Here is a 14125-nt window from a genome sequence, read left to right on the forward strand (position 1 = left end):
TGCTTTCCTTATATTGGGTATTTCCTTGTATTGAATAAAGTATATAAGATAAAAGTTGACTTGGTCTAAAGTATTTCAAGAAAATAAAATTAAGTAAAAACAAAAACAGAAAAGATTTCATAACATTATTTCTCAATAGTCAATCATAAAAATGAGGAGGCACATAGAATTTTTTTATTTCTTTAGACCTTCTTTGGAAATAATTTGAAATATTGGAATGTATTCAGTAATTAGGAACCAGTTTAGTAACCTATGAATTTTCTTCTCTAGGTTCTTGAAAATGCATCTGTGAACTTAATATGCATAATATATGTCTGGAAAGGAAAGATAATAATAGATATAACTTACTCATAAAAAAAAACTGTAATTGAAAATTAAATAACATGATTTTTTAATTTGATGTCTGCTAATGATTTTGATAGTACTAAAAAGTAATTTCCTCTTCTCTGTTTCACCATCTATAAAACTTTTTTAAATTTAAGTTATATAAGGTACTTAAAAATTTAGCAGATAGATGAGAGAACAAATATACTGTGAATACTATGCTATACTAATACTAATACAATGCTAATTAAATTAATACTTATCTGTACTATATGCATACATACTTACTGATTTTTTAATTTATCGATCCCCATATATTACTGGCACATTGATGGCCTTGTAGAAAAGACAGTCCCTAACTTCAAGGAAGCTTTTGATCTCATTTGAAATATAGAATTATTTGCCCTGGTCAATGTGGCCCAGTTGGTTGGAGTGTTGTCCCGTCCTATACACCAAAAGGTGGCGGGGTTTGATTCCAGATCAGGGTACCTACTGAAGTCTTGGGTTCTATCCCTGGTGCCAGGGAGTGGCGGGCAGGGGGTGACAATCAATCAGTGTTTCTCTCTCACATAGATGTTTCTCTCTCACATGAATGTTTCTCTCTTTCTCTCTACATCTCTCTCTAAAATCAATTAAAAATATATAGAATTCCACCTAAACCATATAATGTAAGATTTACATCACTCAGTAACAAGATTTAGCAGCAAAACAGAAAGAACTCTAGGGAAGGGAAGGAAAAAACCAAATGGGAACAAATATTAGGGAAAATGTTGTTGATCAGAAGATAGAAGAGACCTTCCTGTAAAACAGAGCATGTAGGAAAACCCAAGTAAGGATCATGGGCATCAGGAAATGTCATAGGTGACCACACGGAAGAGCTGTTGTTGGAGAGTGAGAACTCGTTCACGGGAGCTCGGCGATTTGCAGGAAAGCCGAGATGTGAGGTTGGAAAGGAGAATGAGGGCAGTTATGGAAGGTTGACTTAGACTTATAGAGAGAAGAATACAATTTTTAGTTTTGAACATAGAATGAGTAATGGATTTCAAGTATAATGGAAAAAGTGGGCTTTGAAATCAGCAAATCTGGTTTAGATACCCACCTTGGCCACTTAGCACCCAAGTGACCTTAGACAAGATACCTAAGCTCTCCAAGCCTTGGTTATAGCATCTATGAGTTACTTCATAATGCAAATGAAATAATATATAATAAATCATTCTGTTCTTTATGAACCACAGTCCAAATGACATATTTTTTATTGTCTAGTCTGTAGTGATAAGTTCCTATGGTAAAGGCATTAGAGACAGCATATGGTCAGTATCTAGTAAATGTTTTAATTTTAAATGCTAAATGTAATCTTTCTTAAAGTTTAATTATGCATTAGTTTGAAAAAAGTGTTTAGACAATAATGAAGAAAAACTTACTGATATAAATTTCTGATTATTATTTGAGAATCTTCTGGTAAATTTACTGACAAATTATTTTTAAATGATTTATATCACATACATTATTTCAAAGAATCCTAACTTTTTTATTCTATAAAATTTTTTTTTCAAGTGACTGTATTGTGCCAGGCACAAGTTTCAATGTAAAGGCTGTAGCAGCAACCAAAGAAACCAATGTTCCTGCTCTGGAGGTTCGAGACAGTCAAGGCATTTAATGATTATTCTAATCTGTCAGTGAGTATGAAGGGTCAAGGTGCAGGGGATTTGAGGAAAGAGAAGAAGATGTAAGTGCAAATGTGGGCAAGCTAGTGATGTGTAGTAAAATTTCCAGGTAACATGGAGTGCCCATTTAATCAAGTCTTCAAAAAGGGCTTTGTAAACACAGTTGCCAGTGTACCTCCAGCATGGTCATCTTCTGTTGCCCGAGTGCAGGAAAAGTATAGGGAAATAATTGTTTTTGATTAAGGGTGAGACTTTTCCAGAAAAGTTCAGGAAAGGGAGAGAGGAACAGAGAGTCAAAGATGTTTTCAAGGGAGCACTTCTAATAATAATGGAGTATGAAATATAAGTTGGGTTGGAATGGAACTGAGTTCGTGAAAGGAATGATAGACACTGAAAACATGATGTGGAAATTGGATTGGCCATTTCAATTGAGTTGGAAGAATTTTAGTAAGATGAGAACTAAAGTGAACTGAAAATTTAGGAGAAGTGACCAGAAAGTAAAAGGTTTAAAGATAAAAGTGTGCAAGTACTGATGATAATAATAACATCAGTTAATAATAAAGATGAACAGAAGAGCTAATAATTTTTTTTTTTTTAATCCTCACCCAAGGATATTTTTCCATTTTTTGTACAGATAGAGTGGGAGGGAGAGAGAGGAAGGGAGAGAGAGAGAGAAACATTGACGTGAAGGGACCCATCGAGTGGCTGCCACCCGCACGACCAACCAGGGCCGGGGACAAACTGCAACCGAAGTACGTGCCCTTAGCGGGAACCGAACCCGGGTCTCTCCGGACCGCAGGCCGACGCTCTAACCGCTGAGCCAAACTGGCCAGGGCAGAAGAGCTAATAATTGATGTGAGGTGCAGGGAAAGGTCATTGGAGGTGACACAGTAATTCAGAGTACAGTGCCTTGGACACAATAACCATGTAGATGCCAAAGCAACCAAAGAAGATACAAGGCTAGAGAAAGAGAATGGATCACAGTAAGGGACATTCTAAAGTCATTAATTAATGAAGTGTTGGTAGATGACTGCTACAAAGTAGGTAGCTAATGACAAAGTTGATGACAGGAGCTTCAGAGGAGTTGGAGATGTTTAAAGGTAAAGGGAAGAAAAGAGACTAGGAAATGGCTAGGCAGAGTCAGCTTCCACTGCAAAGAATGTGAAGGAAACTTTTATTTTTAATATTTTTTCTTTATTAATTTTAGAGAGAGAGAGAGAGAAACATTGATGAGAGAGAACATTGATTGGCCTCCTCCTGCATGCCCCGCACTGGGGATTTGACCAACAACCTGGGCGTGTGCCCTGACCGGGAATTGAACCGGCGACCTCTTGTTGCATGGGTCGACCCTCAACCACTGAGCCACACTGGCTGGGCGTGAAGGAAACTTTTTAAGAAGAGAGAGAAGATGAGGAAACATGAGATCCAATGGGTGCGGCGGTGGAAGGATTAGAGGATGGAAAATAATGAGAAATTAAAAATCGGGGTATGGATGTAGGTACTGCTGTTGGTCCAAGTGATGATGAATAACATTTGGGGGGTGGGGGGAGGAAAGTGCTAGTTTCTTGTGAGTAACAGGTGTGTGAGATATAATGGGTTTAGTTGCCATGGTCTCTTGGGGGTGGGCAGGTAGCTTCTCTAAATTAAAATGCAAGGTGCTACTATGATACTATTCTCCCCTGGAGATCCTGTAGTGGTAGTGATCAGGAGTACAAGAATGCTACCTCAGAAAACTGCTGTCCTATGAGCTAGAGACTTGGAGAGGCAGGGCTGTGTTGGGTTGAGCATAGGTCATCTCACCAGGAGCAGGAGATCAGCCCTGCCTGTTCTATTTGGGCAGCTCTATGTTCATTGAGTCTCCTGTAACAAAAGGCTTTTAAAAACCTTAGACCTAGGCACTGAGACTTCAAAAGAATAACCATAATTGTGTATTGAGAAAATAAAGAAAGACTGAGGGGTAGGAGAGATGTTACTGTTGGACAACAGTGCCAAGATGCTTTGCGCTCCTGGAGAAGCCTTTTCTGTTTTGTCTGTAGATTGTTGTCACTGAGGATAAGGATGCAGTGGTGTTCAAGAACACTGGCCTTTCGTTGTAAGGAAAATAAAGCAATGATATGTGGTTGGTTTTTCATTATTTGGTTTGAAATGGGAATGGTACAAGTTTCTTTGACATTACTCTGACTTTCACACAATTAAAAAAAGCAGGAGTAAATTGAATGTTCAAGGATAGATAACAGCAACAGAAAATTAATTCAGGGATGGGGTGGTTCTTTTCAATTTAATTCTGCAGGTGAAGACTAAAGTTTGTGAGATTTTTGAATTAATGAAAGTGCAGAGCTAACCTTCCTTTAAAAATTAATTTAAGGAGACAAAATTATACTTTAGTATTGCAGAAAACACAACAGAATAGCTTAGCATCCTATCAAGAATGAAAAGGATTATTTGAAATGTTATTCAGTCCTTTCTCAAGACATGTCTTGAAAAATCAATGCTGATAAAGATCATTATTGAGTGGAGAGTAGTTTAATCCTTAAACCAGTGCACTTGTTAATGGTTTTCAAATTTCGATAAATTTTACAAAAGGTGTTTCTTAAAAAGAGGAAATATTTACGCATATAAATTATTTGTAACTCTAATCTTAAAAAAAATCAATACTTTTGACCAAATAATACATTTAGCTGCTCAAATTTTGTTCCTTCCCTTTTTTTTTTTTTTTTTTTTTTTTTTTATTGTCCTCACCTGAGGACATTTTTCCATTTTTTGTACAGACAGAGTGGGAGGGAGAGAGAGGAAGAGAGAGAGAGGGAAACATCGATGTGAAAGGGACACATCGAGTGGCTGCCACCCGCACGACCAACCAGGGCCGGGGACAAACTGCAACCAAGGTACATGCCCTTAGCGGGAACCGAACCCGGGTCTCTCCGGACCGCAGGCCGATACTCTAACCGCTGAGCCAAACCGGCCAGGGCTGTTCCTTCCCTTTTTCCACACTACATTTATTGACTTGAGAGCTAGAAGGGATATTGCAGAGGTATCTATTCTACCTTGATGCCCTGAAGCAGCACTACCCTAGAATTACCCCAAAGATATGAAAAATACCTTTAGATCTTGCTTTTTGCATGAAACATTTCTTTTCCTATTTCCTATCACTATGTGCCTCCAGCCTGCTATTCCTCCCACATCAAGCTTAACAAATCTTAGTTTTACCTGCACTCGAAATCCTTCCACCAAGTAATGTCTCTAGTAAAATTTATCTTGAATGTCTTAAGGTATCTAAAAAATGCTGTAACTGCATGAGAGTACATACTCTCTGAAGCTATGTGCCCCATTATTGCATAATTGTTTTCTGAATGTATAATCCCTTTTTTCCTATTCCTATCCTGGATAGGCATTTTCAAGTATATACACTACAGGGATATTCCTTTATTTTTTCCATGTTTATTATTTCCGTTGGACTAAATGGTGCATTATTAATCCTCAATGCACAGGCTTAGTCCCCATGATTTTACTACTATAAGGAAATGGATTAAAGGAAATAGATGTTAATAATCCAGTTGAGAAGAAATGAAATAAAGGTGTTTGTTCATTCAGCAACTATTTATTAAGTCCTCACTATGTGTGACTATTGTTCTTGGTGCTAAAACACAGATAAATGGAAACTATATATGTATAGAGACCACATATAACACACTGGGTGTAAGTACATACAGGAAATTATGAAGGCTGTAAAATTCCAGTTTGCCAGCTCAAATTGTTAGTGCGGAACCTTCCATTATCCTTTTTTAACGCGTGTGGTAGCTCTCCCTTTGTCTACACTGCGATCTGAGAGCTCTGTAACCCGGCTGCGCTCCATGGTGCTGATTCTTTGAGTGTGCAAGTCATTTCTCAGCTGAGATCTGGGGAGAATGAACCTGTGGGTGGGCAGAAACATGGGTGTCACGACACTTCCAGCGTGACCCCATCCAACTTCCTCTCGGTGTCACGGCTTTGAAATGTTTCACTTGAACCCGCTCACAGTCTCTACCCTGTGGGCTGTACAAGGTTAAGTTATTTGAACTTTTTATAGGAATAAATGGACTGCCACGGTGGAATCAATTATGGAAGTGAGAGAGTTATACCGTCTTAGACATTAAGTTCAGACTCGTGGAGGTTGTGTTGAGAAGGCTCTGGGATATTTCAGAGCTGTACATCCGGTGATGTTTTTGCTTTCAAGTCACTAAAGTAGAACTAAAACACTAACATTTGATTGCTGCCTCCCAAATCCGAACAGCCCTGCCCATGTACCAGGTGGCATCTAGGTAGTTAATGACCCAAAGCTTCGGCTCGAAGGTGCCACTGATGCTGAACTCAGTCACCGGCGGTCTTGAGCCCTTGTCCCCAACTCCATGTCTGCTGTCTGTCTGCAGGTGGAGAGGGTTGGAGAAGTATCAACCGCCGGGGGAGCAAAGACCTGCCCCTCTGTGTTCTTTTTCTCTTTTCCCTCTTAAAACAAACACCTCCAGCCTTCCCCCAATGCCAAATAAATGGCAAGGATGGTCATTCCATGTGTTTACTCTTTTTAAAAGATTAGTGACAGATCAGAAACGAGAGAAAAATAATGGAAAATGTAAAAGAAGGATGGAGTAAGTAGTAGACGGGGAAGAAGAGAGCAATTGTACTATAAAATCAGTGTTAAGGTAAGCTCCTGCAACTGAGGAGATTAGCTCCAAGGTTCTGGTGAACAGAGCAAAAGTAGAAGCACAGTGGATTCTTAACGGGTTGTCAGGGGAAACAGAATTTTTCCTAGCTCTAAAGTATTAGAGGAATTTATCACCTGGGCCTTAACATAGGAGTCATGGGACAATAAAATGGAGGGAGACTGCATTAGCAATTTTATTAAAAGTTCTATTGGCATTTCTTAGATCTTTCCTGGATAAATGATATTTAACATGTAAAAGCTGGAGCTAGCATTCAAACTACTACTGGCAAACAGAAAAAGTCCATGGCAGTGTTTTCTCAGTTACTCACCACCTCCAGTTCCTAATTCCCTATTCCATTACTGTATTATTCCACTTACTCACTAATATAGTTACTACAATCATTCATAGTACAGGTTTCCCTCACAGTGGGAATAATCCTAAAAAGGTACACGTGAACCCTAGAATCTGAATCACGACAAGGTCGTCTGTTCTAGTAGGTCTTAAACCTGGGTGTTCATTGCGGTTCCCTGGCAAGCTTTGGAAAAATCAGATTTTCAAACCCAGCTCCGCAGAATTCCGATTTTAGTAGTTCAGGGTTTAGTAGTTCAGGGTATGTGTCTTTTGGAGAAGTTCTGCTCTGCAGTCAGCCATTTAGGAATCACTAATTCGATCCATTCTTCCACCTAACACAGGAATCTTTAACCGACGTTGCGGGGAGTCAGTGGCCCAGACCACGCTGAGGGAAACCTTCACTTCATGAGAAAGGATGTTACATGATAGGAGACTTCTAATTGTCAAATCATAATTTTCTACTAACATCATAACTTTAAGAATGTTTCATTTCATTTTTGGTTCGGTTTCATTGCTTGAGGCTACTAACCCTTCTAAGTTTCTCTGTTCCTGTAGTCGACATATTAAGTATTCAATGATCTTGCAAAAAATTTTAAATGCGTCATGGGACCACCATTAAACAATTCTTTAGGACAGTCTTTTATGAGTGGAACTATGCCAAGCAGCTGTCCATCCCTAAAGTGTGATTGCTATCTGTTGGAATATATTTGTATTAAAGTTGGCAAATCTTATATGTTCTGTGTTTCTAATACTAAAAAAAGAAAAAATTGAACATCTTTGTATTAATAACACTGTCAAGTTGCTCTCTTCACTGTAGTTTTTATTAAACATAATTTGGAGTTATTTACTTAGAGTAAATATTGCAATTCTGAATGCTTCTCTAAAAACTCTGCCTCTAGGATCTGACTTTCATTTCACTACTTACAGCCCTGAATGGAAGATCTTAGCCTGTTTAACATGAATAATAAATGACTAGGATAATTTATGTTATGCATTTCAAATTAAGTGAGTAACAAAGAAATAAAATTTCACATTAAAACCTGGAATCTAGTCTCCTAAGAAGGATTCATTACGTGTGTATGAGTCCCGTGTGGTAAACAGGGCTGTGTGAAATGGCATGAAAATAAACTTAAGGTAGACGAAATAAATTAATTAGAGCTGTCATATTTCTCAAGGGGAAAGGAATGTACAAAAGAGCAATTACTTTGCAACTGTGCATTAGGAAGGCTAGTTGACTGTGGAACTACTTCCTTCATTCTTCACATTGTTAAATATAAATTGATTGGGTTTTCAATACAAGCGGTCTTTAGGAGAATTTAGGAAATGATTAGACTAGACGAGGCCTCCCATTCAGGGATGTCAAAGCACGTGTAGCTAGAGGCAATGCAATTTCTTCGCACAGGATGGTATTTGGAGATTCTTTTATCAGTGCAGAGTACAGAGGTTAAAAAGCTGCCTTGTTCTAGGGAATTCCGGAGTCAAGAAGCAGTCTCGGCACCGGGTCATCATGCAGCTGCCGGCCAATGGGGGCAGGGACTGCACAGATCCCCTCTATGAAGAGAAGGCCTGTGAGGCCCCGCCGACGTGCCAAAGCTACAGGTAATAACGTTGAAGAACAAGCCTTGTCTCCAATGCACTGAGCGAGATACTTCAAGTCCAGCCCTGCCCTGCAGGCTCAGTGGAGATTGGGATATTTATAGTTGTGTGTGCTATCATCGCTTACCTTTTTCCAAGAACTGCTCTCCTGCTGGCATGATCTCCAGAGAGACAATGACTTTGATACATTTCCATGCTGTATTATTAGCTGCAGGAGTTAGGGAGAATCTCTTATGTTGACATGAACAATGAGGAATGCAGAGAAGTTGTTCATAATTATGAAACATATGTTTCAGGAAGCAGTTCTTTTTCACTTAGAGGGATAGCCTAAGTACCTGTCCCTTGGCTCCAAAGAGCACCTTGTTCCTTCTAAATGCCGGCATCCTTGCTCATGAAATGACATCTTTATCTCACTGATGCTAGGAAGATGTTTGTTATTAATCTTTGGCTACCTCAAAGAAAATTAAGGTTATTAAATCTGTCTATCATCATCTTGATAGTAATTGGAGAAGCTTGTCCTCAGAACTATGAAAAGAAAGTACCCAACTGAAACTTGATGTGGTATGTTCTTGCAATCCTGACAACAAATGAAATATCATGGCATCAGTTGATGGAATGCGTGATCAAAAAGTAGCAATTTAAGGTGAAATTAATGGTAGATCTGCCATCTTAATGTATCTGCATTTAATTCTGAGAAATAACATAATTATGGCAAACCGTAGAGTTGCCTGCTTCGATGATGAACACTGACAACTATTAGACCAAATGTATTTATTTGGCGGATTTGTTTTTGTAAAGTGTATTATAATTGCAGTTTCCGAGTGACCACTGCAATGCTAACCAAAAGGGCACATATACAAAAGGCTCATGACGTGAAGCAGTTTTATAACGTGACTATAAAATAAACATGCCTCAATTAAGCAGAAAGCAGCGCCTCTGGTACCATCTGGTGCATCTGCTGCAGTCCTCATTAAAAAGGCTAAATGTTCTCTGCAGAGTTTATTCTTAAAGAACCTGACCATAGTGGACTCGGCCTCCACTGCCACAGCAAGTCCTTTCATATTTAAGGCTGCTTTTTTTAAATCATGTCTTGGAGATCTAAGTTCAATTTAGATAGGACAGAGCATCGTCAAATAAATTTCTGTTTGCAAGGATCAAAGTCGTCTTTCCATGTCACCATATCTCTGATTTGCCTGGCATCTTTGCTTCTCTTTTCTCGTAGGTGGAAGACGCACAAGTGGCGCAGATGTCAGTTAGTCCCTTGGAGCGTGCAGCAGGACAGCCCCGGAGCGCAGGAAGGCTGTGGGCCGGGACGGCAGGCGAGAGGTGGGAGGCCTCATTCCGCAGTTGATTTGCTTCTCATCCCTCCAACATCTCTAACTTAACCACCAGCTTGATGCGTTTGTCATTTTGATGCCACGCTTAGCCGGCAGAGCAGAGCAGATGCGAATCTGCTTGCCACGCATTCTGCCTACCACCAGAACACGGAAACGTGTCTTTTAAAATTGTGCCCTCTGGTCTTTGGCCTGAGCCCATAATTCCTCTAGTTGAATTTTTCCCTCATTGATATCTAGAAGATAATCAGACGAAGCTCTTGAGAGAGTTGTAACAGTTTCTACACTGCTGCTTGTTTTGTTGTTGTTAATTTTTGGATCGTGGCATTCCATAACTCTTTTGCTTGTCACCTTAACAGTCAATAAGACCCTTACATCTTTGCCCGTCAGCATTATATATGCACATGCATATATTGTAATATAATTGGTTAACTTTCCCAGAAATCCTCAGCAGGGGCATCCCTAACGTTGCCATGGCTGTCCCCAATTCTGTACAGATGTAGTACTGACTTTTAAATGGCAGAGTTATGTACTCGAAACCTGCCACAGACGGACTGCAATCTGTCTGCATTGCTAGATAACGTGGAATCCTGCAAAATGAGTGATGGAAATGCTTCCCACTGGGCAATATTTTTTACTGGAAATTATGAATAATACTTACATTCAAAGCTTTGGGACATATTATTTATGCATGTAGCAAATTCAGTCTTTTATTTTTACTCATGTTGACTTGTAGCATGTGGTTCCCACATACCGAAAATGTAGCAGAATATACAATTGAATACACAGTCACCACCTCTCTTTGATGCATGAGAACATGTCCTGCGCCCTCATTTGTAGTTATATATTCGATGATGATGCAAAAGTCTGAACACACAGAAGAGAATTCCAGCTTTTGCTGATGTGACCTCGAATCCCCTTTTCTTTGCAATGAAAAGATTGCTTTCCTAACGTGAAAAAAACAAGTTCCACTCTTTTTCGAACTCTCTTTTATAATTATCATTTTAGAGGTCTTTATTTGAAACATAAAATTTAGTTTACAAATACTATTAATTACCTAGGGATTTTTAGGATTTTACTTTATATGCTTAATTTTCATTATTTATCTGCCACCATCACTTTTAACTAGAACATAACTGTCTCCTTTTACAGTTACAGCATCTTGGGTATTTAGAATTGAACGTCATTCTCCCCATTTCAAACCATTCATCGAGAAATTGAGTGACATAGACCTTTTTGTCACACCCTACTAACTCTTCCTTGAGTCCAGCATACATTTGTGTGCAATTGAGACCCTCCATGGAGTTTTTCATGAAAACAGGCATGAATTTGGGACTCAGGAAACACAAGTTTTAGTCCTTGTTCTTTTCACTAACACAGTGTGAGTCATACTTATTACGTCACCTTTCTGGGTCTCTGTTTACTTAGATGAAAAAAAGGAAAAGAGGGTTGGACCAAATGATCTTTTAGGATTATTCCAATTTAAATATTCTACAATCTGTGCACATATAATACCCAGGGATCCAAGTGTGAAATGCAGTTGGGTAGAACAGTTGAAAGTCACATCTCGATAGACTCCCCCTGGAGGAAATCTGAGAGGTGGCGGAAAGAACACAGGTGTGAAAACAGCTTCAGTTCCAAACTCTTTTACTTAACAGCTGTAGAACCTTGGTTCCTTTATTTCTTCCCTCGTAGGGAGAGATCATAATGATCCTCACCGTGCTTTGCACAGAGTAAGTCTTCATGAAATGTTAAATCCCCCTTCCTGTTGGATTGTGGCCCCAGTGAATGTTCACATACGTCATAGTCACAGAAAAACAACCATAGCAACACGGGTCTTTTGTATTTTTGACACAACGTCTGTATGAAAACTCTTCTTTCTGTGATTACTGGTCATCTTTTCATCTCCTAATCTGGAAACTTCTGTTCATTCCTCATCCCGGGTGACTGCTTTGTAGTGTCTTAATACTATGACCTCTCTCGCCGTGAAAAGGGGTCTTTGGCTTCCTCAGTGCAACTGTCTCCGGCGTTTTTATTGCTTTATTCTTGGTTTCCTATTACCGGTTCCTCTTCCTCTGCCTGTACTTAAAATACTGATTTCTAATCTCAGAATACTTGTCAGACTCCTTACTCTGTCTTGGCAGTCTTTTCTATTTCCAGGCTGTCTGGACAGAGAAAGTCATTGCTGCATAAATATACTGAGAAGAACCCTCTCAAATTCCATATGAGGATCATCTTTGTTGCCTTGGTAGATTAAAGATTTTTGTGTTTTTCTTAGAGCCTGTATTTCTACAGAAACATGAAATGGGGAGAATCAAGAGTGTAGAAATATAATTTGCTAATGACAAAAAGGCAAGTTTTTCTTCCTTTGATGGTCATAGCTGTTTTCAGAATTCTTCATGATTGACCTGTCAGATGCTTGCTGTTTTCATCTTTGTTTTTATCTGGTCAGAAACTTAAAAAGTGCCAAGGGGTACTTGTTTTTAATGATTAAAAAATTGTATAGTAAGGATGAGCATCAATCAGCCAAGGCTATAGAGAAGTTACTCCCTGTCCTCTCTAACACATCAGGTTTTCTAATTCCAGTCATTCACTTGACCGCGATTACATTCAGAAGACTGTAGAGAGAGCCACGCATGTCAGGAAATAATAGAGATGTTCAGGCCAGGGAGCTTCCATTTGGCTAGGGAAATGGCATCACTGGCAACATCACCCAGCATGCGGGAGTTAAAGACTGAGCCACCGCAAAAGCAGTAATGTGAAGCCAAAGAGCTTAAGGAAGACCTGAAGGATGAGCTGGGACTTGGCTTATACCATAATATTAGGATTAGTGAAAAGGATATAATAATACAAAATAAGATAAGTTCTATCAGCTAAACATTTGAGGTAAGAAAAATAAAAATGTTAACTATGTTCACAGGAAAGTGGGTGGATTGGAGCTCTGACGCTGTGAGCAGAGCCGAGGGTGGTTTTGTAGAAGGTTATAAATGTCAGAACCAGTATTTTACTCATTGTCCAGTGGGTAGTTGGAGCCAGCACCTGCTGAAAGCAGTGTTTCATCTGTCAGTGCGTGCAGAACAAATTAGGAAGGGAAGACGCACGGGTCTGGATGCTGCTAGGACACTACTGCAGCAGTGCAATGATGAAGTAATAGGGTCTCAGGAACCAGTCGTGGGAAGGGGCAAAAATAAATGGATTTTCAACATACAATACAGGAACATAATTTTAGGACTTAGTGGCAAGCACGAGTAGCAGAAACAGAAATAAGTCAACGATGATCATATGATTTTTTTTTAAACTCCAACAATTTTATCTTGAGAATAGTTATATTGGTGAAAATTCTTAGGTCTGAAACCAGAGCTGATTTTAGAGAGTGTGTTTTGTACATTGTTCATTAGAGGTGACAGCAGGGGAAGCAATTAAAAATATCCAAGTATGCATTTGAAATGTAATTATAGACATAGGTCAGGACAGAAGATAGAAATTTGGGTACAATTTCCAGAAAGGGTTTTGACAAAGTCATAGAGAAAGCTAAGGTCTAAAACATATTGTATATATACAGCCAGAAAAGTAGATATTGCATTTTTACCATTAATATATTTTTTTCTATCACCTATTCACATGTGTAGGTTGGTTAAGCATTCCATTTTACCTAAAGAACTTAAATGGAATTAACTTTAAATTACACTTTTCTTACTGTGTCAGAAATAACATCATATGAATGAACTTTTCTATGGTTCTAAAGATATAAATTTTTATCCCATGGATTTGATCAAACTATGGTTCTAGACCAGTGATCAGTAAGCAATGGCCCGTGCACCAAATCAAACCTACAGTCTGTCTTTTGTTTGTTTGTTTTATATGATTGAAGTTGAGTGGAACATAGCCACACCCATTTCCTTACCTATTTCCAATGACTGCTTTCATGATACAAGGCAGTCAGCTCTCCCTAGCCACAGGCTCCCCCTTTGCAGATTTGACCAACAACAGATGGAAATTTTTTTATTTATTTATTTATTTTTATTTTATTTTTTTTATCCTCACCTGAGGACATTTTTCCATTTTTTGTTCAGGTAGAGTGGGAGGGAGAGAGAGGAAGAGAGAGAGAAACATCGATGTGAAAGGAACACATCAAGTGGCTGCCACCCACACAACCGACCAGGGCCGGAGACAAACT

At 39.0% G+C, this 14125-nt stretch overlaps 1 protein-coding gene across 1 annotated transcript in view; it reads left to right on the forward strand.

The window, feature by feature from the left end:
• Window positions 1–14125, forward strand: part of THSD7A (thrombospondin type 1 domain containing 7A) — a 399001-nt gene that overhangs the window by 320136 nt on the left and 64740 nt on the right. Inside the window, exons 10-11 of the mRNA XM_036246730.1 lie at window positions 8485–8617; window positions 9837–9940. Of these exons, the coding sequence (XP_036102623.1) occupies window positions 8485–8617; window positions 9837–9940 (237 nt within the window). The remainder of the gene's footprint in view (window positions 1–8484; window positions 8618–9836; window positions 9941–14125) is intronic.

This window comes from Molossus molossus, unplaced genomic scaffold (assembly GCF_014108415.1).
Source record: "Molossus molossus isolate mMolMol1 unplaced genomic scaffold, mMolMol1.p scaffold_m16_p_7, whole genome shotgun sequence".
Lineage (NCBI taxonomy): Eukaryota > Metazoa > Chordata > Mammalia > Chiroptera > Molossidae > Molossus > Molossus molossus.